A 25,116-nucleotide genomic window follows, 5' to 3' on the forward strand; every position below is an offset into this window, starting at 1 on the left:
GAACAGGGGGCTGAGACCCTCCACTTTAGGGAGCATGTTGGTTGGTTGCAGGAGTCATAGGGGCTGTGGTAATACAAAGTGTGGGAAGGTGGAATATTTGTTTTGTTTTCTGTTTCCAGTGGCAGAAAGGGAGGCAGAGGAAGGAGAAAGCAAATAAGGAAAAAGAGGTTAATCCTAATGATGTATATTACTGTATGATGAAAGTAGAACAAGTCTGTCTGCTTTCTTCTAGAAAAAGACAGCATATCTTTCGTTCCTTTGCAAGGGAACAAATATAATATTTAAGCACCATGTTGCTACTGTGCAATATTTGTTCACCATGGTTACACAATCACTCCTCTCCTACCTGTGAGAATGGCGTTTTTATAAAGGGCATGTCAGATAGATTGGTGAAAGTTGAGAATAAAGGTTCCCAGGATAAGCCTGGATGCTTTTTTCTAAGAGGTCAGTTTATCCACATGGTTGTTGGTATTTAACAATGTCATTGATGGTTTTTTGCTTGTTGCTGTTGATATTTTTTATGGTGTTTTGGTGTTCTGTGTCCCTCTGTGTTGCACAAGGGTTACAGTAAGTTTTCTACACAAGTCTATGATTTTATTTGTGAACAGTGTAGTAATGAAGCGCTTGTAGAGAGCAGTGGAATCTTCACTAAAAGTTAGTTGAAAAATTAACAGCTTTGCAAGTGAACACTTAGATTCACACATCTCATCAGAAAATATGCTGGGGCACCACTGTGGGATGTGTGAGAGAAGCACCATTCCAGAGTGCTTCTGTTTCTGCCTTTTTTTCCTGGATAAGAATTGTTTCTGGCATACCTTATAGGGGCAAACAGTTCCAATAGATGTCCTGAAAGAAATGGCACATCTGTAAGAGAAGCAAGCTGAATCATATTGCTCCAAAAGAGAGACAGGAGATTCTGTTAAGCTGGATGTGAGCTCTTACACAGTTTCATTTTTCTTCTTACTAGAAGAGCCATTAAATGACAATATTGTGTCTGATGATGAAGAGGAAGAAGAGGATGAGGTAAGTCACGAAGGCCCTCTGATATCTTTTAGAGACATCCTTCATCCTCTAGATAGAAAGTATCCTTACCAATAAGCCAGATCTTGTTTATTCCATTGAGTTGGTTTTGTTTCGTTAAAGTTCTCTTTGATCGCCAGGGTATATTAAACAAGAAAATTCGATCCATTGCCATTACATTTTTTCCATTTTAAGTCCTACTCTTTTATTTTGATACCTCTGCAATAAATAAAATATCATAACTTGCGATAGGTAAAGAGATGAGTTATCATAGCAGTCAAAGTCTCACTTTCAAAGGAAGCACACAGCCTAGTGTATCACTAGAATAGTTTATGGAAAGATTGATCACTTTATTTTTCTTTTAAGGTATCATTGCTTGTTTATCGTGTGACAGCTTCTTTTGGCACAAATGTGTGCAATAAGTTGTATGTTGTGAGGGAAAACCAAAATTCCACATTTGCAAAGAAGTGCCATAAAGTGAGGGAAAAAATGAAGATAGGAAGTATCAGAAATGCTACAATAGTGAAAGCTGCTTAGCTGTGTATTTCCAAGTCTTTTAATAAGCATTTTTTGTATTGATCATTTTACTTCAGCATTTTTTAAGAAGCTGCCTATGGAGGAGTAATAGGATCCCAGGTTTGGAAGCATGCATTGTGTTTGTTATTTCATGATCCCATAGCAAGGAGGTCAGATTGCATTACCTACAGTTGCTGCGTTGCTGTATAAGTGCATAGGAAGGAGGATTTGAAAAAGTGCTGTATGTGCAGCTTACACTGGGAGCTGTATCTGAGTGAAATCTATTATATGGCACTTCTCAAGAAGTCTTTCCATAGAACCTTGGAATACTGTTTGAACTACATGTATTCACACCAAAGAAGTTGGTGACATTGAGAGCCAATGATCTCTACTAAACGTTCTTGTATTATAAATATCAGCGGGGAACATTTTTACTGAGAACTGAGTTTACAGACAAAGAGTGAGATTTTGGCCTGGACTGACGAGAGTGTAAGTCCAAGCCTGTTGTGTCAGTGTTTGCTAACTTGTTGCACATTAATGCTAATGAACAGTGACAATCCTGTTACACTTCAGAAATTGCCGCTGCTGCAGGATGTTGAGCATTTTTCAAACGTACTTTGAACCCGTTACATTGTGAAAACAGAGAAAAATGTAAATATGTTGTAAAAGGTGTGGTGTGCTCACAGCCAGCACTGAGCTCAGCGCCCTGCAGGATCTGCCAATGTAAAGCCATGTAATCTTTTATCTTCTTGTATATTATTTAGCTTTTGTGTTGTGATGCCTTCCCCTGATTTTAGAGCTGTGTGGCACTCGTAGGTTTAGGGCTATGTGGAAATTTTAATTAAGTCAGCTGTCTCTCTTCTTAATGGCTTCAGTGAACTGTACTGTGCTTTTTTCTAATCACATTGCTGTAATTTTTTCACCTCCTGCTGTTCTGAAGTGAGTTTTCAGTTCTTCCCATTCCTCCAACCCGAAATCAGTGCTTGATGTGCAGGTGGCCTTTCCAGGGATTAATATTAGAACTTTTTCATTCATTACACTGCTTTGCACCCCTTAACTGACATTTCAAGGTTTTGAGTGTCTTCAGTGTTTTGCAAGGATCCAAGGTTGTGATATTTTCCCTTGAATACTGGTGCACATATTTGAAGGCTACTGTGATCTGTTGTGAAAGCACAGAGATAAGGAGGCCCTTCATGAAAGCTGTGGCTTTGGATTGTGTGGTAGCATTGCATGTTTTCATCGACTGATTGATTGATTTTTCTGCTGCTCTTGGGAATGAAAGGATTTCTCCTATTCACTTGTGTCCCTTGGACAAGTTGCTGCTGTTCTCCATCCCAACCAAGGTTCCAGGTCAAATCAATTTGAGATGTGTTTTTACCACTGAACCATCATGTGATTATAACAGGCCTCGGTCACTCCTTGTTTTACTCAAAAAATAACAATAGGCTTTTGAAACAAAGAAGTGCCTGATTTCAGTTTTGCACCAGCTTTGCGATTATGTTCAAAAGAAAAACTCACATTTGGGCAATTCTACAACTGCTACCAACGTAATGTTGATTGTGGTGAGTTCTACAATCCTCATTGCTGCTGGGAGCTGTAATTCTGTTCTGTTACGTGTAGACCTGCTTTGTTAGTCTATACTTAGAAAACGGTATGCAAACAGCGTGGCAGCGAAAGGGTATATGAAACTCATGATGTTGTGTTCTTAACTAAGCAAAGGAAGATTTGTTGTCTCACTGCCTCAACGCTTGAGGCCCTTTTGTATTTTGGAAATGCTGGGAGTTATTGTTCTTTGGGGCCCTGTGATAACATCTGGTATTGTGATCTGACAGCAGAAAGTTTTGGAAGGCTTTGGCAGAAGTCTTGTCTTGATGTCATGCTTAAAAACTACTGCAGACAAATGTCAGTATATGGCCATATATTGACAATTTAGTGACATACATTCAGATGATCTGCTGGTATGTTGATGATTTGCTCCGTACCAATTTTCATACCCTCACAACTTAAGAAACAGCAAAATGAGTCTTTTATCCAATTTTTACCTCCTTTTTTATTGTTTCCAAGAGCATGCAAAGCATCTCCATGCTGTTGCTATTACCTTTCCTGGTTTCTTGTGTTGCTGTTTTTGTTTATTTCACTTTTGCCTGCATCTAATTTAGAGCTGTTCAATTCTTTTGGCTTTGAACATATATTGTAATAACTGCTTTCTCCAGGCACCATAAATCATTCGTTACAGATGCAGCTAAGAGACATACGACCATTCAGAACTACAGAAGGTCTGATATGAAAATGGTGGGGGAAGGAAAACCTAGCAAACCATTTCATCACTTCTACCACTTCCCCTCCCCAAAAATACAAAAGAAAGCAAAAAAGCAAAGAACCATCAATGTGCAACTGGAATAGGGCTGCTACTACTTCTTTTTTTGTATTCATTTTTTTTTCTTCATTCCGTGTTTATTAATATTATTGTTATTTAGTGAAAAATAGTTAACACAAAACTTTCCCTAAGTAGTTGGATATTTGCTGTACAACTTGAATCTCAACACAGTATTTGTGGGATTCATTGCATCATGTTGGTTGATGATTGGACTAAATGACCTTACAGGTTGTCTCCAACCTTAACAATTCTACGATTATGATAAAGGGAACCCAGAGTTTTCCAGGTGATAAAACATGTCACCCAGCACAGTAGGCGAGGTGAGAACTAAGCACACCAAGCCAGTCCAAAGTTAAATACAACATGTAGGAAAAAGCTGGATGAAAGATCAGGGTGATGGCCTGTCTTTTTTGCGTAATGGGCAAGACTTCTGTCAAACATTCTTGAAGAAAACAGTTTGCTGTTGATGCTGCATTGTCATGCTGTCTAAAAAACTCCCAGCAAACTATTTATAAAGCTCATCTTTATAACTTCTTTTTTTGTGCTTAGGCACAGCATATGTGCTGTCTTTCTGTTTTGTTTGATACAGATGGTTGTTGGGCAGCTTACAGGTGTTTATCTGTGTTTTTTCATTGTCTGGCTTATTTCCCACACCTACCAACTTCTGAGCTGATTGTAGCGTATCTTTCCTTGGGAGAGGAAGGCAGATGGAACATTTCCCTGAGGTCCTGTACAACCTTATCTTAACAGTCTGGTGTCTCAGTAGTGCTTATGAAAAACTTAATATTTAATTCATATAGGGAAAATAATTATAGCTGGGGGAGGAAGACTCCAGTGTGGCTGAGAAACAGCATCAGGCTACACTTTTCAGTCTGTACTGCATAACTAAGTTGGATGTATGACCAGATCTGTAAAAACTACGAACTTCATAGCAGCTGCTTGTTAGGGAAAGAGCCTTTCTTAGGTCGAGGAACAATTCTTTGAGGCTGGAAATTTTAAGGATGACAACTTTTGAATTGCAAACCATGCTTTCTGCTGAATAATTTTTTGGAGGTAGGGGTTGATCTTTCTTCTCTCAAGATTCTCGAGTTTCTGATTATATCAGAAGCTTCGGTGAGCTTGTATCTGGATGTCTGCCTTTTTGAAAGAAATTAACTGTACATTACAATTTACATGTGCAGTACTGTCTGGAAAGTACATACCGTTTAAGTGACTACTGAAGTGAAAAGCAAATTGGAAACGAAAACTTCTTTGGAACCTGAGCTCAAATAATGTGCGTGTTGCTGTTGCAGGAGGACCATGACATCATGGAGGCTGACCTGGACAAAGATGAGGTTTTACAGCCTCAACTGGGAGAGCTTACAGGAGAGAAGCTGTTGACAACTGAATACTTGGGAGTGAGTACCACTTCTCACCATCCTGAACTAAGTGAATTTGCTGGGTTAAGTGTTTAGTTTCAGCAGTTTCATTGCCTTCTAAGATCATTCTGTCTTCAATCTGTTATTTTAAAGGATAGGTTCTACCTGCATGGCAGTCTTTCACTGTTTTTCTTAGCTGTAGTTCAGAATTAGTGTAAGTTTGAGAGCAGTAGTTACCCCTTCATGAGAGGTGGTCAGGCTGCAATTTAATAAGAAACTGAAGGCAGTATTGGGGTTCTAGTGCTAGATCAGTCTGGTTATGGTGGTGATGGAGATGACCTGAGGTAAGATATCATGGATCCCATAGTGATCCCAGGGAGCTATATGTCATGGCATTGAATCATAACTTGTCTTCAATGTCACATTTCTATAGAATGCCTTCGGTTACCTTTCTTCTCACTGTCTTCTCTCTGTTTTTCCATTTCTTTATTACTCATGTCTCAGATAATGACTCATACTCCAAAAACCAAGAGGAAGCTGTTTCCTGGTGTCCATCAGAGTATAGACGAGCCTCTCCAGAGACCTGTGACGCCACGTTATCACAGAACTGTGTACCCAACGTAAGTTGAAATGCATGAGACAAAGTTGATTTTTTTCTTAAAAACATCTTAAAAAGCTAACAAATGCTTCCCACTCCCAGATAAATAAAATCTCCGTACTTGGAAGTGCATTGCCGTTGTCATTCTTTAAAGATCACTTCAAAATAGAACGGAGAATGCTGCAGGCAGAGAAATATCCGTTGGCCGACGTCACGTAATTTAACAAGCTGAACAAATGTTTGCTGATCAGTTTGATTTAAAGTTGCGTTATATCCCTTGCGTTCATAATCCTTTCTTCTTCTTGCAGTGTGTTCTGTTTGTAGCTGGAATGGGGTGTGTAAAATGCCTGGGATTGTATCAGCTCAGAATTCTGAACACCTTCCCATGTCATTCCTCTGCTGCTTTTTGCTTCCACATTTGTATTTTCAATTTTTTTAAATACATTTCTTTCACATTTTAGTGTGGAAGGTCCATACAGACAACAGAAGACTGACTGATGTGGGCAGTAGTTGCACATGTGTAGCTGAGTCTGACCTAAGCTTGCTGTTGTGGATGGGGAGTGATTCCCACTTTATCTTGCCTGTGTTCATTCCCACCACTATCTTGGAACAGCATTTGAACAAGCAAGTGATCTGACTCAGAGCCCTCCTGCTTCACCAGAAACACTTCTTTTCAAATGGGATTATGTTGATTTATGTAACCCGAGTCTCAAAATGGACAAGTGTAACATAGGAGATTTGGGGATGAAAAGAGTTCAGGAAATGTCTCATAAATAAATAAGTAAATAAGTAAATAAATAGGGAAAGTGAATGAAATGCACACATCCAAATGTTCTTTTTCTGCCTTGGCTTCTGCAGAGTCTTGCACAGTCTTGATTTATTTATTTTTTTCTGACTGCTAGCCTGGAAAGAATGACCTGTGTTTGAGTATGGAGCCTGCTCCTGCATGGTGTAGCCTGGATGCTGATTTGGAGTTGGCGTCATTTCCCACAGTCATCAGCTTTTGTACCATCTCAGTGTGCAGAGCTTTGGCAAGCCCTCTCCTTCTTCCTGTATATTAAGAGAGAGAGAGTGCGTGTGTGTGTGTGTGTGTGTGAAGAAAACACCATCTAATTTAAACAAACTTGTAGCATAGAGATTAGTTTATCTTTTTTTCTGCAGTCCTGCAAAACAGCTGCGTGCCTTAGAAGTCTAAACTGATTAAATACAGTGCCACATCATCGTGGGGTCTGTGTTCAAGGTCCCACTTCCCCTGCACGGTGTTTTTCCCAGAGTGGACTAGAAGAACTGGACTGACTGCGGCACCAGCTGTTAACGTAGCCCTACTTAACATTTGGTTTATTTAGAAAGTATTAGAAAGTGCTTTTCAAGAGTAAATCTTAATTACTACTGGAGTGTCTTGAGCATTACATTCCTGCTTTAGAAGTGGAGTGGAAAACAGGCACATGAAGATGATGCGACTTTCCAAAGGGAAAAAAACAGGTCAAATCAGGGGAAATAGTTGTTATTTCCCGATGCAGTGTAGTGCATTACAATTTATTATCAGGAATCTCTAGAAATGATCAAATGCCTCCTTTGTTTTTTTTGCACCATCTACCTGGGTAATATGTTTGCTTAACAGTATCCTGGGATTATCCAAGTGATGCTGGTGCTGTGTTCTATCAAAACATGAACCTCCTTATCAACGCCTCCCCAGCCTCTGTAATGCAGCTTCAGGTCACTGCTAGTTGCAGAATAAAACCACTTTTCTACACATCTGTGTGCAAGAAAATGGCATCAAATGAGCACACTTGAACTAGATTTTGTTCAGAAACGGATACACTTTGGTGGCTTTGTGCCTTTCTAATTCTAATAAGAATTGACTCACTAGAATGAGAAATACTCAAATAGGAAGCCTTGCAAGAACGTGACAATACAAGTAGTGAAATCTTATCTGCCTTAGTTTGAAAGCAATATCTGAAGTGGATGTATTTCATATTTTAAATGTTTTAGGTGGCTCACATTCCCATCAGAATGGGTGTCACTTCCTACTCTCTTGTGTAGCATATTTACATAGGAGCAATCCAGGGCAATTAATTGGAATTACCTGAAAAGTTTGACTCTGCAGAAAATATTTAAGAGACTCGATACAGCATATTTCATCTTTAAAACGTGATGAAAGAGAATGCTGTTAATGGAGGTACTATAATGTATCTTTGAGTTGTTGGTTCATACCTCAAAAAAAGAAGAGGGGGTTTTCTGGTGCTGAATAGGAGTATTCACAGAGAAAATCAATGCAGAAGAGCTACTGCACGTGGAGCTGATATTCCATGCTGTTTTTTCTCTGACTTCCTGGCACAGACAAGTCTCTGGTTATTTCAGATGAATTGTCATGGGATCCCTGTATGGACAAGCTCTTGCTTTATGGGGAGCCAGGAAATACTGCAAGGCTGCTTTTTTTCCTTTCCCTCCTCTCCAAAGCCTCACTGCTGAGATCACTGGAGGGGGACTGAGCTACTTAATATTCTGCTAGCTGTTTCCTTAGAAACTGGTTTAGCTGTGAAATCATTAACTGCCTCCTTGGAATGCTCCCTTTCTAACTAGAAATGTAACCTAATTGCCTTAACCTGCTATTGGGCAGGGAAACTTTCTGCGTCTGCCCATTTCTTTTCATGGTTTTCACACCCTTCTCACTTCTTGGGTTTTATTGCTTATTAACAAGCAACCTTGTTCATTTTCTTGTCTTCAGCTGCTTAGATTTCTCACTGATCCACCTAACTCAGGAAATCTGCAGTTCTACGCCCTACCTCCTTTAAATGAGTGTTGCATATTGCTCTCTATAAAGTGAAATCCTCGACATATTCAGGAGCAGAACTTAAATGCATGAAAAAGCTGAGAACTGGAGACCTCACAGGCCTACTGCTGCAGGATTTAATTTTTAAGTGTCATGCTGGTATTTTGGGTCTTCAGACTGTAAGGAGGTACAGTTTCCTTTCCTTGGCTCTTTATTGCTGTAGGAAAAAATGTTCCTTCCAAATACGTCCAACATCAGCTGGTCTGGGGAAGCTACAGTTGTGCAGTTAAATTATGGCCTTGGCGCTAGTTTGCTATGTGAAAAACACTTGTTTTAATTTCTTGTATCACAGGCAATTTGAAGAAAATACAACTTATGCTCAGGTAACTGCAAATATTCATCGTCCTGCCTTCTCCTTTCTCCTCCAGGCCAGAAAACGATACCATTTCTTGTCACGATAGGGATGAAAAGCCCCAGTCTCTGCTGAGTGATTCTCCTCCTGTCTGTGCTAGGAGTGGCTCCGGCATTGCTGACCTCTGCGCTTCCTCTTCATGTAAGGAAATTGTTGGTGTCTGTCTTGACTGGGGCAAGCATTTGGGGCCCAATGTGTGTTGTCGGTTTGTTAGTTGTTATTTGCAATGTAGCCTTGGAGCATACCCTCTGTTTGGGGCAACCTGTGAGACCCTGGGACCACATTCAGCTCCAACTGAATGAACACTGCAGAAGGTGATGTGCGCTCAGCAGACACTAATGGTCTCCACTGCATCTCTCCATCTCCCTTCCTGAGGAAGGGTCAGGGATCATACCCAGGGTTTCCAACACACTAAGTGGATTTTCTTTCACTCCGTGACGTCCTCTGCCCAGGGAAAGAGCCGCAGCCCAGATACTGTGCACTTCCCAACAGGCAAAGCCACTTACTTGATCAAATATACCCTTGTTTAGATCTAAATGAATTACTGTGTGCTGGCACCTGCGGGCTCCATTGGCCAGACCTCTACAAAAGTCAAGGCAGCTGCAGTTATCTACTTCATTTTGCAACTGCGACCATAAAAGCTTGTGGAGGATGGGAAACTCTGTGCTGTGTAGCTGCATTGTGTGGGTGATGCTGCTAAAGATTCTGTCCTTGCAACTTGTGCTGAAATCAGTGCACACTCAGCTGGACCTGAGAGCTCAGAAGCATGTGATGGAGTTTAACAAGTTATAGGCTTCTGAAATTCTTCTTCTGATCTAATATCCACAGGATCATGCAACTTCTGATGTGACTGTTCCAACCTGTTTGCAGGGATTCGCTATCATTTCCAATTAGAGTTTTAAGGCAAAATGTTCTGCAAACTTAAATAAAGGATGTTGCAGCACATCTAGTACAGAATTACCAATAAGTTCAGACAAAAGCCTGCCTTTACTGAAAAATATGCTTTGAAGCAGTCAAGAAATAACATCGCTTTTTTCTCTCCCTTCTTGTTTTTTGCATTTCCTAGAGGAAATGAAAAAGATTCTGAGAAAAGTAACCAAGGTCTTGCAGACAGGAATCCATTTGCATAATGCCTAGAGCTGATAAATATAACGTGCTGAAAGGCCACAATAGAAGCAGATGAAGCTCCTGTTTGAGCTGGGCATTTGGGTTCTTGCTGTTGTGCAGGAGTGAGAGCTGCTGTCCTTGAGTCTAGTTTTATGCAGTAGCCGTGCTCGGTGTAGCAAAAGCCTGCTCTACGGGGAGGTCAGCTGGCCAGTAGCATGCTGGTTTGACAGCTTCACTATATAGAAGGAAAAGAAACAGAGTTGTCAATATGCTTTGTAAAGAAAATTAACGAAAACAGGTACAAAATGTGCTGCTAGTTGCTGTTTTAAAGCGTGTTTGGATGTCATTTCCAAAGCATTACACAGCCACCAGGAGCCAGCGTGCCTTCTGAACCACGTCTTGATAATATCTTGCCAGTGAAATGCATTCACTGACCTCTGTCTCCTTATCTGTGCTGCTGATGGTATCTGGTTGATTGCTTGTAGAGATTTGTGGGGAGGCTTACACAGGGAATCTGAGCAAGTCAGCAAAGCAAATGCTAATTTTTGAAGGAGAGAATGGATTTAATGCTTTCATGCTGAAGAAGATGCTGCCAACTTTAATGTCCTCATATTTTCTAAACTTTTTTTTTTGTATCCTCTGAAAAGGTTTTCTCGCTAGGAAGATAACTAGATTGTACTGCTTATAAAGGCTCTCACAATGCCCGGTCAAATGTCATTGCTATGAAATAGAATACGCAATTTTATGAGCTCTTGAGTATCAGGAAGCTGCTCACTTCAGAGTGTGTGTTTTTCAGCATCACACACAAATGCTTTGGTTTTCAAGGTTCCACGTGTTCCAGTCGTGAAATGAGTAATAAAAGACCAAGAGTGAAAAGAATAAAATAAAGGCTTTATGTGAATGGTTGATATCAAAAAGGTCACGTCTCAAGGAAGCAAAACTTAACATCAAGAAACCTCTCCTGTTTTCTATGTTGGCTGTGCCTGGATCTACTCACATGTTCTTGTGTTGCTTTCTCCTTTTTCTGATGCTGTCTGGGACCATTTTCCCATGTTATCAGTTTGGAAATGAGTCTATGATAGTAATTCTGACTCTTTGTCGTTGTTGTAGTTGTTATTTTATTTTTGCCTCCTACAAGCAGAAAGCTTGTGGACTAAAGATGAACCTTGGTCATCTTATTATGCTTACAGTGAATCCCAGACAGATTGTGTACTGGGTAGCCAAGTTTTTGCTTGAGAGGAGCCTGAACTGTATCCCTATCAGCATGTGAGCAAATAAACAGGAGGGCAATCTGTCCCAGGCATGGGAGGAATGTGGAGGACTGGAGCTAGGGATTTTCCTGCCCTCATATTGGATTTGCACATCTTGGTACTCTTCTGTTTCTCAGCAAGCTGACTGTCCTTCTGTTTCACATTACCACAAGGCAGAAGGTAACATTTATTTAACAAATGTAATAGACCTCAGTTCTGACAGAGGTGTTCTAAACACTTTTTTTTGCCTGCTGTGGGCTGCCTGTTGCTGTGGATATGGACAGACCAATGCAGGTGGTTGCTTTCCTGTGATTTTAGTAGGGTATCAGTTATTAGCTGATATATGGAGGTCTGCTTGCTCCTAGCCCATCACAAATGCAAAGTAAAGCTGCTTTGAAAAGGATCCAAGCATATTGTACTTTGCAGTTGTAAAGGGCTAGAAGCATGCACACATGCAGTTAGCTTGGCTCAGCTGATGAGCTGTAGAGCTCTCTGTGACAGTAACTCAGTAGCCTGCTTTTATCACAGCCTTTCTTTCACACAGCTTCTTGATTGTGTTTCAAGCAAACTGTCAAGAATTCCTCACTGAATTGTGTTTCCTTTTAAAACAGCAATTGAAACAAAGCCATCTAAAATATTCTCATCAGGCCGTAGGATGGATCGAAGTGTCGAAGCTGCTGATATCTTGTCTTCCCAGTCTACCGACTTCACCCACGACAAAGTGAATGGGCAGTCTCATAGGTATGATTTATCCAGATGAGTGTCTAAGATTGTGAGGGGAGCCTGAGGGGATTTACCAGCTAATTCCATGCTGCTGTGAAGACAATCTGTGAAGTCATTTGATGTATGATGTAGTCTGGTCTGAGACAGCTGTGGTAGTGCTCGCCAAACAAAATACCCTTAGCAGTGCCAGAGGCAGCCGTTCAATTTCTAAGCATCTGGTCCAGAATGGGAGAAACCTCAAGCAAGATGTTACTAATGAACATCACATGTATGCACAGCCTGGTTTTCTGCAAGTAAAACTTCCTGATTGCTTCCTTAGATGACTCTACTGTACCCCATGAAAAATCGTTGGAATAGTAAAGGTAGAGGTGTAGCTATGAAAAGAGGGCAGGAATTAATGTCCAGAAGAGAAATTAAGTATTTAAGTGGATATGCTGTGTTTAAACACGCTGAGTAGCTGGCATTGCTGACCACAGTCCCTGATGGTTTATTTCCTATGTAGGAAGAGCAAGGAAGTCAATATTACAGGCTCTCCCTGCAGAGGGTTTCAACCTCGTCTTGAAACAGTTTCTGTTAAAAGCAGAAAGGTCTTGCTTTCCTTCTCCTGTTCATACATTGAGCCCTCTCTGAGGTTTTTGTCATATGGAGGACAGTGATGTTATATCCTGGACGAGAGGTAGGAATTCATTAGGAATTGGACCAAAGTTTTTCAGGACCTGCATGTGTCCTTCAGACGTTAACGGCTTTTTCCTAAAGCTAATTTGATTGGGCCAAGTTTTAAACAGTGAGAGTATAGAAATGTTAAAAGCAAATACATTCCAAAAGTAAAACACAGAGTGGGTGGAGATGCGTTAAAGGTTTCACCGACTCTTCTCGGGTCAGGTTTTTCAGAGGGGCTTAATTACCTGTTAAAGCCCTAGCACTCCTGAGGACTGAGTTGTTTGCTTAGAGCTTTGTTTCTTTCTGGTGTACAGATGCTTATATTTATACACACATATATATAAACATATTCCAATTGTGCTGCTTCCATGGTGAGATCTGAGAAATAATAGACTGTCAACAAATTATCACTGTCAATCAGTTAAGTGCTGAATAGTCACACTATCCCAGCATTAATAGTTTCACTTCTGTGCTGCTTCTCTTAACAGTAGTTGAGCACTTACCTACAAATACAGACAGACCATGAGAATGTGGAGACCAAACTGTTTGTTTTGTGCTTTGGTGGATGGTGGGAGGTTATTTCTCAGGCTTCAGCTTGCAAGAGCTGATAAACAGGGAGTATCTTGCCCTCAGTGAGAGGCTGTGCTTCCCTGCAGTCATTATCCAGTGTTAAAAAGATATGTCCTCAATAATCTTGAATATTTCTGCATAAAAGTGTGTCTAAATCTCAGTAATATATTTCTAACCAAACTGATGCAGTACTGCAGGAGGAGATAATATCTCTTCATCTCATGCTTCCTCACCGTGCATGCAGTGATTGGTATTTACGGAAGCATCCTCAAGTTACAGATATTGGAATGCAGCCATTCACAGTCTGAGCAGAACATAGGGTTTTCTGTGTCAGGGTCTTTTGTTGATATGTTGGTGTTGCAATAGCTAGACCAGCCTTTTTATTCTTCCTTTTGTTCTTTCCTCCTTGGAAGCGTACTTTCATGTGCTTGCAAAGCAGGGTGAATTAATTAATCCTTGCTTTGGTCATATATCTACTGCCAGAGGTGCCTCCTTCCTACTACAGAAATACTGAGACCATCCAGAAAAGTTCAGTATGGGAAAAGGAGGGCTGACTCATGGAGATGCTGAGGTCACCACTAGTATTTCTCCTCTTCCTTGAGCAGTGTAAATTGGGAATTTAACTGCAGAGAGATCTGCAAAGTTACATTTGAAGTAAATCAGTCTGAGCTGCCCTACTAGTGGCACGTCTATCACATTTACTGTGTTTCTCTAGGAACAAATGGCTGCAACTGATGTAAACCAGACTGGCAGCTGCTTCTGCACTGTTGTTCTCTGCTGCATTTTGATCATGGGGCTTTGAGCAACCTGGTCTAGAGGGAGGTGTCCCTGCCTATAGCAGGGGGTTTGGAACTAGATAATCTTAAATGTCCCTTCCAACTCAAAGCATTTTGTGGTTCTTTGATTCCATGTAAGCACACAGATGCTTTGTGCTTATTAGCTAATAAAGCGTACATCTGTAGTAGACTTGAGTTTATGATGGAAGCTGTATTTCACTTGCTTCTGTTGGTCTTCGTGTATTGTTGCGGTAGGAGATGGAGTCGTTCAGTGACACCTGGGTACAGGGAGACTTGAGATCTTCTTTACGTCCTGTCAGAATACCAGCAGAGTATTCTTTGACCTTTACAGTGTTTGCTAGCAAGTTATTTCATATAACCCTTTCCAGATAGTTTGCAAATAACATGAGCCATCATACTGTGCCATTTTGCATTCCTTCTCTTCAATAAAGGCATTTCCAAATAACCAAGAATCTTATTTATGGCTCAAATACTGCTGTTGGGTCTTGCATTTTCATCTGTGTTAACGTATCTTAGTCCACATAAGATACCACATTGAAATGTATTGAAATGCAGCTCTTGAGCCTGAGTGGATAAAGCTGCAGACAAGCCATAACAATGAAACTGTTTGATGGAGGGAGACATTTAAAGTTGTGATTCACAGCTCAGGGTGAATCTCGCCCAGCTTTGTTTTGCTGCCATCTGCCACCTCCTCTTTTGAAATGGTGCAAGTTTAATGCTTGTCATACTCAGTGGAAGGTGAAGGGCTGCTGAGGTGGTTCTGAGGAAACGAGTTGGTGTCTGTCCCTAATAGTTAGCACATACGAATGCAAAATGCAGACAGTTAATGCTGCATCAAATATAAAGAAGCAAGGGCTGCCAGATCTCCCTGCAAGGTGAAGCAAGGAGTGGAATGGCTGATCATTGACTCAGCAGTGCTCCCGGGAGGGGGAGAGGGATTAAATGTCTTGAAAATCCCCTAATCACCCTCTGTGGTGCTCACAAAGGTTCTTTTGATGGAGCTAATAACACTGCCACGTTCCAAATAAAATTTTAATCACCTTCCTTTCGATGGCAGTTTTTATGGATCTCCTACTTCGACTCTGCTTTTATTTCCTTTTAATACAATGTGCTTCTTCATGAAGCTGTTATTTCGCTTTAATCTTTTCTCCCCTTAAGAGAAAATTGCCTTAGCAGAACCAACGTGAATATAGATTCGAAATTATGTTACAAACTTATATTTCCTGGTAGCTTTCACTTTTTGTATACCAGAAAAAACATATTCATGCTAAGGACTGGAAAGGACAGTGTGTCCTCATGTAGTTATGGGCTAAATCCTAAAGACTGGTATTCTTGCAGCATGTGCAGAATATGAAATAACAGCAGTGTTCTCAGTGTGAGTGAGGTACCTGTGTGCTTAGGGAATGTATTTTAGAGATACCACCACAGCTTTTCTTGCTTTTGACAAAAATTTTTTGGAAGATCTATGAACTTTGTCACAGCTGGGAGCCAACATGGCTCTGTGTCTGTCACTGTTGTGGCCTACAAGGATCATTCCTATGCACCCCTATATAGATTTTGCACCTCTGAACGAGTCTGTGTAAGATAAAGGTGATAGAAAACAGTCTGGACAAAACAAACTGAGTGTCTGCTACTTGCTTGTGGGGGACTTAGCTGAACAGGTTCAACCTTGTTGTCTAAAGAACAGGGTTTGGATAGAAGTGACACATCCATAGAGCTGGGGGCTGTGGTGGATGCATGCCCTGGGGTAGTACCTGCGGTGCCACCTTCCTCTCCGTTTGGTGGTCTCCCTGCATTTGGGGTGGGCTGGCATGCTGTCACTTGGTTTCACCTGGTTGCAGGCTTACTGTGCATATGTTTCTCTCCACGTTCTAACCCTTTTCCATGTTCTACAGCGAGTTTTCTTCAGCCTTTACCAGCAAACCTAAGATCCCTCGCACTCCTGAAATATACAGTGCCAGCCCCAGAAAGGGAAAGATCCCAACCATTGCCCCCCAGTTCTCTCAGTCTGGACCCCAACAAACGAGCCGTCCCAGCTCCTCAGGATCATCCACAAGGAGCAGACAGAGTAAGTGGAAACAGTCACTATTCTGCTTGTCAGCACTTGGGGTGGGGAAGGAGGGAGCTCTGCAGGAGCTCTCCAGGAATGAAGTCGTGTGCTGTGAGCGTGCCAGGAGTATATGACATTGTACTTGTCATCTGCAGGATGCACAGCCATGAAATTATATCCTGCTGAACACTGCTCCTATTTCCAGACTGTCATGTGAACAGAGACACGCTTTTTCCTGTCTCTGGGTGGAGAAAAGTGGCCCAATTTCTCCAAAGTATGGGGGGGGAAACTTCTAGTCTCATATTAGACATTCTCTGGATGTCATTACTGTCTCCTTTCCTTTAGACACTTGTTCGCTCCCCTGTATAACTTGTCTAACGTTCTTCAGTTTGGGTCCCTGGGTGTGTCTGTGCTGCCACTGAATGCAGACCAGATGTTAGCAGGCAGCCAGGCATGGCGTGCTGCTTGTGGCACTCATCCTTCTGCTGGAGGCTCACATTTAAGAACCATCTGGATGAGTCGTTTCCTGAAGAAATGCAAGCAGCGATAGATTGCAGTGGGCTCAGAAGAGAGGAGGGCAGTGACCTGAGGTTGGAGTGATGTAGAAATGCTCGTCTCAGATATTCATGCAGCAGTGTATGGAGATGTACAGGGTGTGTATAAGCTGTGGGTGTTGGGGAGGGGGAGAAGTGTGACGGTGCATTCTTGAGTGATAAGCCTTTCCTCTGGAGTGCAGGTAGCATGCTCTTGGGGCCAGGAGCAATTAAAGCTGGAAGGAGCTGTGCTCTGTATCTTCCTATTCCAAAGGTATCATGAGAAGTTTAGTGGTGATCTCAAGGTAACAGCAGCTCCACTTATAGCTGAAACTGTTACCTTCAAGGCATTGCAAGGAAAACGGGGTAGCTCTGAATGCCTTGTGCACCTGCCCAAGAAATACGAGATATGTGCTTATCATTAACATCCCGTTACAGGTAAGGAAAATGAAACACAAGGGACTGAAATAACATAGAAAAGAGAAGGAAAGAACTTCCTATGTCTTCTGTGCTGCTCATTCATTGCTGCTTTACACAGTGTATGTGCAGGGAGGGCACGTCTCTTTCAGGGAGTACAGGTGGGGCAATGGAAGGGAATGTCCCTGGTGGCTAAGAGTGGTTTTGATGTGTTGAGTACTTGCTTGAATGGTCCCATGCTTAGGTAATACTGCCAGCTTGTTCAGCTTTACTTTTGCTGTGTATGCACTGTGTTTTACCCCTGACATCAATGCGCTCCATTTCCTGTGATAGAAGTACTGACTACGTACGTGTGGAGCTAGTGGCCAGCAGTCTGTTCATTTCGGTTCCTGTTTCATTTCATTTCCAGAGTCACTAGTTTGTTAGAGGAAAAGCTGTACTGAATAAGGGAAAAGCACAGTATGGGTGCACGCACCAAAAGTTGCTTGAATCCTAATTCTAGTTTCTTTTTAGAGCTTTTCTCTTCAGGATGCTTTCCTGAAGTTTTAGCTTTCTCTTAATATTTATTTTAGGTGTTTTTGCTGGAAATAAGTTGCTTTTACACAAACCTAGCTGAACTAGCTGGACTGGAGTGTGAAGAGCGTATGGAATGCATGAGGAATGCAGAGGGAGCACAGGTACTCAACGCAGCTCCAGCCCTGGGGCCAGGATCCTGCCTGAGATGGAGCCTGCTGTTAGCAGGGTTCCAGAGCTGCACCTTGCAGCAAAACCCAGCTCCTCCAGACGCCACCAGCCACGCTGGGGCTTTCTGCTGATTCCTCTTCCTATAGCTGGTGCAGGGCTGGCAGCCCGGCTGGAACACAGAGCGGATCTCCAAATCTGGAGTTATTCAGTTGCACTTTATGTGCTCTGTGTACACATGGCTGAGTGATTTCATCTACCTTGTGCCTTACTCTGCTTCTGTTCCAAGCACCTCTTAAGGGCAAGCCAAAAAGGAGGGATGTGTGCACTGTACCAAGATGTGCCCAGGGCATGGTGGAACTGGAGTGGAACAAAAATCTGTACTAAAGGAACAAGGATGTGACTGGGCACTGGTGGGCGGCTTCCTGCTGCTCCAGGCATTCTTTCGGTGTCCCCTGACAAGTTGTTGCCATAAACACTTTCTGCATTTTTTAAGTGATTAAGGTGCCTTTGTGTATGTTCTCTATGGTGACTGTGTACCTGTCGAGTTCCTCTCAGGCAGCTCTTGCCCTCTGATAAATCCTGCTTTCAGCTGACAAGCTTTCTCTCTTTATTTTCCTGCAGGCAGCCAGTCCTCCAGGAAGTGAGAACAGTTTCTTTCCTCGAGAATCACCTGTCACATTGCCGAAGGACAGAGCCAGCTTCCTGTAATGAGCTTTCCTGGCGACCCACTGAGAAGAGGTTATTAACACTGCACGGCGCACGCCTTGCACGGTGATTCAGGGATTATCTGATGGGCTGCATCTGCTGTCATCTCTAAAGCTGGCTAAGACAAGGACCTTGTTACAATTCGAGGTCTCATCAGCTGCCCACAGCTGATACAGGAGATGGATGTAGTCCCAGCGTCTCTGATAGTTTAAAGTGACATTGCTGCCTCCAGAAAAGTCTCTTGCTTTCTGCTTTCTGTGTCAGAGTAAATGGCCTTTGAAAATGGTGTTTAGGGCTCAGCACAGGAGTCTAGCCAACAAGCTGTATTGTTTAGGTATTGCTTGCCTGTAACTTGCTCTGTTGTCTTTTTTAATTATGCTTTTGTAAATGAGCATGGGGATATCTGGGTTCAAGGGATCAGCACTAGGAGGGAAAGCGTACCTGTACGTGTAGAACCTCACTGCCTGGAGCAGCTGTGTGTGGAGTGAGGTCTGCATTCGAACATCAAAGACTGGAAAGTATTTCATCAATGTGTGGCAGTTGTAAAGCTGTGTGCCAGCGCACTGCGCCGCTCACGCTCACCTCTGGAGATCTGATCAGCAGGTTTATCTGTAGTAATTACTCCTACTCATATGTACTTTACGTTGGAACTTGGCTTCCACTGAAGCTGTAAAGCATGGGAGGAAGCATGTGTTAGTTTTAAATGGACTTAAAAAGCAAATGCTTTTAGGAAGGGATAAGTTAAAGCTTTTGTGTTGGAGTTCCACCTTGAGAAACAAGCTTAGCCCAAAAGGTCAAGCAACTCCAATAATGGCAATTACCTCCCCCTTGAGAGCAAAGAGTTGTAAAGCCAGCAATCGTGTCCGGAAGAAAGCTTCTCTGTGATGAGACCTCCAATTGTTCCTCATGGTGTGTGGTGGCAACTGAATAGCCAAGGCCATTTCCTCTCTTGGTGTGATCGCCATGAGACCAGTGATGCTGTGTCACTGTCTGACAGAAGGGGATCCAACACACGAGTTCCTCTCACCTCCTTCAAATTGGAGTTAGGATCTCTTGAAGGAAAAGACATCCTACAGTCTGAAATCCAATCATATTGATATGAAACTCAGTCCGCAGGGCTCACGCAAAGCTGGCAGTGTGGGTGTTACTTTAACACATAGGACATAAAGTGATGGTAGGCAGTTAATCATCACCCCTGTCCTGCAGATCTCCCTGGTAGATAAATCACAGAAAAGCTCTGATTTGTGCTTAGATTGACTCACCTCCTCTCCAAGGTGATTAACACAATTAATGGAAGAATGTCCCTCCATTGCCCCAAAGGCGGCAATAGAAAGCAGCCATAAAAACTCACCCAGTGGATTTGCATAGTCGGCAGCTTTGCTTTTTCATCTGCAAAGCTGTCTTTTTTTTTGCAGCATGTAATATCAGCGGCCCAGCTGTTCACACTGAAGTGCTATGCATGCTCATCTGCATCTGTAGGTGCACAGAGCAGATTTATTTCACAGCAGTGCTGAGTGTCACGTTGGAGACAATTTCTTGTATTAATGCATGAGATTTGCCAAAGACTTGAGAGGAGCTTTGAAATAAATGATGGGCTGAGCAATGGGATGAGAACCTGACAAAAGATTGTCGTCCTCCTTTTGAGTGAGTGGGGTGTGATTGCACCTGAACTGGCTGCAGTGTTACTTGCACTAATTGCACAAGGCATAGATGTGGGATTTTCTTTGCCTGTGACCAAAGTGCTGTGTGATGCTCACATGCTTTCTGCATACATCTACCTTCAGTGTTACTGAGACACTGAGTCATAGAACATCCTGGAAGGGACCCACAAGGATATTCAGGTTGAACTCTTGGCTCCACACAGAACCACCCGAAAATCCAACATTCCCTCTGAGAGCCTTGTCCAAACGTGAACTGCACTTGTCTATTTACGTTTGCGTGGAGGGTTCATTCTATATGCTTTAAAATCATCTGACAGTGATAGAGTAAAATTGTTTCTAAAGGGATCTATCACTTTTTCTCTCTGCGATAAGCTTGTTTGGTGTTTCATGGACATTCAGGGTGTGCATTTGTTTATTTTCCACTGTTTTCTTTGTGATAAATTCTGTCCTCAGCAGCTTTGTCTCCACCTGAATGGGAAGCATGGCTCCCTCATGCAGCCTGGCCTGCTGCAGAGCTGGCAGTGTTTGTTCTGTAGTGCTGCAGTGCAGGTATGAGCTTCTCACTGTACTTGGGATGCCACCAGTGACATTGGTTTGGTGTCCAAGATGTCGTTTCTTTGAGGGATGTAAATGTAGAGTGGGATGGGAAGAGAAGCAGGGCAGTTCTCTGGCTATGAGTTATTCCTGTGATGATGGAGCTCGGCTCATTTTTGAGTTGTCTGTTCTAAACAAAGTTCTCTGGTCTTTATGAGATGGTCAAGGAAAGGCACTGAGTTCACTGCAAGGTCACAGTCCAAGCTTTGCTCTTTAGGATCCTGATGCTCTGCAATCAGCTGTAGCTTTCTGGAACGTGTCCTTCTATGGAAGGTTCCTTCCTGGTTATATTTGCAATCAATGCTGATGTTAATCTGTGGAAATGAAAGTGAAAAACCCTCAGATATCCAGGTGACAGCATTGAATGTTTGCCTTGTGCTTATCTTCAAATACGCACAGTGCTCTTCTGGTGTGATTTTAAGGCCAAAGTTTTGGAGAGGGCCGGTTATGTTACTCGCTGTGGATGGGAATGACCTCACACGGTGTTTAATTTAAAGGACAATTCCTTTTTCCATTTTACAAGTCTTTCAAGTGTTGCTGTGCTTTATTTGCCTTCCTCTTAATGATGCTGGGAGCTAATTCTAAGAATTAATGAGCCAACTGGGTGAGTGTAACAGCAGCATTGATCCTGCTGATGCATGAGGTGCTTTGTTAGGCCCTGCTTTGTCAGTCAAGGTTGCACTCTGAGTGCATGCTCCTCTTGCTCTGAAGGGTGATGAAAAAGCAGAGCTAAGGTGAGGATGAGATATAGGTGCTGGAAGTAGCGGCTGGGTGCCAAGTGATACGGTTCTGCCTCCATCTGCCATGTGCTGCTCTGGCTGCCCTGCTCCTTGTCTGAATCCGGTTGGCTGCTGGCAGAGGTTGAACGCTTCCAAGTGGCTTTATTGTTCCTGTCTGCTCATGCGCTGCCTTTGGGGCTGATGGTTTGTGTTGGTAGCATGGAGGAGGACCGTTCTTACCAAACAAAGTGGCGGCGCTGTGCATCACACCCCAAATCAACCTGAAATGGCAGCAATGAAAGTTGATTTTGGGGTGAGTCTCGTCAGCTCGGCTCAATTTCATGGCTCCAGGAGCTGTTTGCGTAGGGCAGAGATCAAGGCTTAACCACACCTGGGCTGGGTGATTTTACATCTTTCTAATGAGAGTAACATGTTGCTCTGTGGAATCCAGGCTGAAAAGGGGAGATCCAGATCTCACATTGCACAGAGCTGCGGGTGCCCCATCCCTGCTGCTGCCCGAGGCCAGGCTGGGTGGGCCTCGGGCAGCCTGGAGGCAGTCAGCCCCCAGCAGGGGATGGGATGAGTGTCTTTAAGGTCCCTTCCAACATAAGCTGTTCTATGATTCTGCAGTCCCTTGGAGCGGTGGTGAGGACACGACACGCTCCTCATGGGGAGCAGAGGGTGGCTCAGCCCCTCATGGAGATCTGCTTGTTCCAATTCAGGTGCCCAAAACATCATTGCCTCCCACTACAGCTCCCGCATACAGTCCTGGCCTCCATCCTGCCGTTTTCTGGAGAGCATCTCTGTTGTTTCCTGCCGACTTCCTTCCCTCCCTTGAAATTTTGTTTTGTTTGGGGCTTTTTTGGCATTCCTTTTTCCTATGATTGGAATTATTCTGTGTGCTCTGTGGCACAGGAAAGGCTCTCATTGCACAGCAGCGCAGACCTGATCCCACCAGCAGAGGTTTTCCAACTGCAGCCGGAATTATGCAGGAATCTCCTTCCTTTTGTGCTGGGGCTGATTGCGATCTCTCATTACCTTTCCCTTCTGACTTGTGACGCCAGTGCTTTATGCAGAACGGGTTTGTAAAGAGACCAGTTTAAAGCAGGTCTGTGATGGACTGCGACTGATATTCATGCAGCCAGGGATGAGATCTCCATCCACCCACCCCTGGGCAGTGGGGCTGGAGCCCGGATCCCACCATTGCGTTGAGCGAGGCAATGGGTCATAAGCTGCCTTATCTGAGTGACGTGGTTTGGTGCTGCTGCGCTGCCCACACGTTCCTGTGTGTGACCTTCCTCTGGGCTGTGAGTGTGGTTCTTGCTGGGGATACCCTGTCCCAACTGGAAAATCAGCTCCTGAGGAAGCACGTCGTTAGTGGGGCTTGTTGAGATGATGGGAGTGGGTGTGATTGGCACAGAGGTGTGGGTGCAAACCTGCTGGTCGCGTACCACAGGAGCAGGTGAATGCTGAGCCCCGTTACTCAGCACAGAGTGATGACAGGGAGAGGAAAAGGGCTTTCTGCCGTGCCTTCCCATAGCTGCCATAGGGCAGGCGCTGCCCCAAGCACACTGTGCCCTGGGGCAGGGGGGGAAGCAGAGCTGAGCTCAGGTAGTGCAGGGCTGTGTGGGAGCTGCTCTGTTACCTAACGCTGTTCTGATGCACGGGTTCTCTTGGATCGACACGGATCGAGTTGACTTGTGCATCTCTGATTTCTGTTTGGCTCTTAACCAGGAAGGGATTAGTGCTATCAGTTCGGTGCTCTGATTCAAGGGGAAATGCCAGCGGGGGTTGTGGCCATGGTGGAAGAGTGGGGAATAGAAACTTCGCCACACCCATTTCCAGCTCTCTGCGAACATCACAGCATTGAGAAATACCTCTGTGCCCTGGCACCGGGCTCCTGTCTGAAATGCAAACAGAGCAGCACAGAGCAGGAGCCGTGTCTCCCTCTTATCGTCTTCTTTTAACTCCTTCCCCCCCGAGGCAGTTCTGCACCTGCCTGGGGCTGGCAATGCCAGGGCTCAGCACGAGGCTGCTCCTGGCTCCTGCTGGGGCTGAGTGTCCAATAATGCCATAGGGAAATTGCAACACGTGTGAGCCAGCACCTACATGACCCTGCCTCGTGCGTGGGCTGTTACCCACGATCTGACTTCTCCTCCACATCCATTAGTGCAACCCACGGCACAGATTGGGGCAGCCAACCCAGCACGTTTTTTCCTTTCGGTCCAGAGGACGCTGATAAGAAGGTGCAGAGTGGGAGCACACTTTGATTCCCCCCCACAAGGAGTGGCACCCAGCAGCAGCTCCCCGAGCTGCACCTTTCCTTGCTGCACTGTTTTATGGCAGGCAGCATCTGCTTTGGTTCCTGCCGTGATGCTGAAGGTCGTTTCCAGTGCCGGCCATCCCCTGATTTGCACAACAGCGTCCGGTAACACTCTGCAGCAGGAAGGTGGGAGTGGTTGGAGCAGGTTGGAGCTGTCCGTAAATACAGAGTACATTCTTTGGCCTCTCCCCTCCCTCCTCACATAAACCCATTGATTTCCATATTGTGCCAAAAATAGCCTCTATTTCCTGGCTGTGAAACGTGCCCCTGAGCGGAGCATCTGTACTGATACTGGGTGCTCCCGTGAGGTCGGGACCCCATGGGCTCTCTGCTGGCTGTGGGGATGCTCAAGCCCTGCTGGTAGGAGAAGCAGAGCTGGGGATTGTCCTTCTAGCAGCTCGGGATCCTTTTCCTTCTCAAACACATCTATTTATTTTTCTTTGCAGTATTTTTCTGGATGCAGCTCAAAGGCACCAGGCTGCCCGAGCCGCCCCGCCGCCCTCCTGCATCTCCTCCTGCAGCGGGACTCAGCCCTGAAAGCCGCTCTCTTTGCACAGCACTGATGTTCTCTGCTTGGATGGGAGCCCGGAGCCGTCCCCACGCCTGGGAAGAGCCGGGGGGCTCAGCGGGAGCGCGGCCCCACGGCCAGGAAGAGTGGGGCAGTGTTTGGGGCCGAGCGATGTGAAAGGGCTCAGTGTGTGCGCTCAGTGAGTCAGCGGCGGTGGGAGCCAGCGGGCAGGGAGTGCTGCTGCAGGAGGACATGAATACGATGAGTGTGGAGGGCAGGCAGCGTGGCCACGGCTCAGAGCTCAATGCTGGAGGGGGCTGAGCTTCACCTGGAAGGTCAAAGTGATGAATAATGGCTGCTGGGTGCACAGGTCCTGGGTGAGATCCCGCTGGGATGATGGAAGGGTTTTCTGCCCTGAAGGTCGAGGTCAGTCTCATGAAGCAAAGTTGGGCTGGAAGTGGCACGTGCTGTTGGAGTTTTGGCTGTGTGAGTGCATGCAGAAGCCAAAGTGTGTCCAGGAGGCGAGGAGAGGCCACTTAGCTTGAGTTCCCCATGTCCCCTGCGGGCACAGAAGGTGTGCATGGAGAGTGTTCCAGCAGTGCTGGGGCTGCAGTGTGAATGGGAAAGGCATCCCAGGAGGATGTGCTGCTTTATGGGGCTTTGGTTGACAGAACCCAAGTTGAACTTTGCTGAAAAGTCACGCAAATCTATTTCCTCCTGACGCAACTGCCTGCAGGCCAACGCGTGGGGCTGGGCTGAAA

At 44.2% G+C, this 25,116-nt stretch overlaps 1 protein-coding gene across 9 annotated transcripts in view; it reads left to right on the forward strand.

The window, feature by feature from the left end:
- Positions 1-20,174, forward strand: part of ARMC9 (armadillo repeat containing 9) — a 49,538-nt gene extending 29,364 nt beyond the window's left edge. For 7 of the 9 annotated variants that reach the window (XM_015871767.3, XM_015871766.3, XM_015871768.3 and 4 more), the window contains 7 exons: positions 968-1,023; positions 5,206-5,310; positions 5,776-5,891; positions 9,071-9,195; positions 12,023-12,152; positions 16,057-16,229; positions 18,467-20,174. In XM_015871767.3, the coding sequence (XP_015727253.1) occupies positions 968-1,023; positions 5,206-5,310; positions 5,776-5,891; positions 9,071-9,195; positions 12,023-12,152; positions 16,057-16,229; positions 18,467-18,489 (728 nt within the window). In that variant the 3' untranslated portion in view covers positions 18,490-20,174. Of the gene's footprint in view, positions 1-967; positions 1,024-5,205; positions 5,311-5,775; positions 5,892-8,597; positions 8,830-9,070; positions 9,196-11,351; positions 11,541-12,022; positions 12,153-16,056; positions 16,230-18,466 lie in introns of those variants that run through there. The other 2 variants (XM_085513126.1, XM_085513128.1) reach the window with 2 other exon arrangements.
- The last annotated feature ends 4,942 nt before the right edge of the window (positions 20,175-25,116 follow it).

The sequence above is a fragment of the Coturnix japonica genome, chromosome 12 (assembly GCF_054131305.1).
Source record: "Coturnix japonica strain WE chromosome 12, WE-NBRP24, whole genome shotgun sequence".
NCBI lineage: Eukaryota > Metazoa > Chordata > Aves > Galliformes > Phasianidae > Coturnix > Coturnix japonica.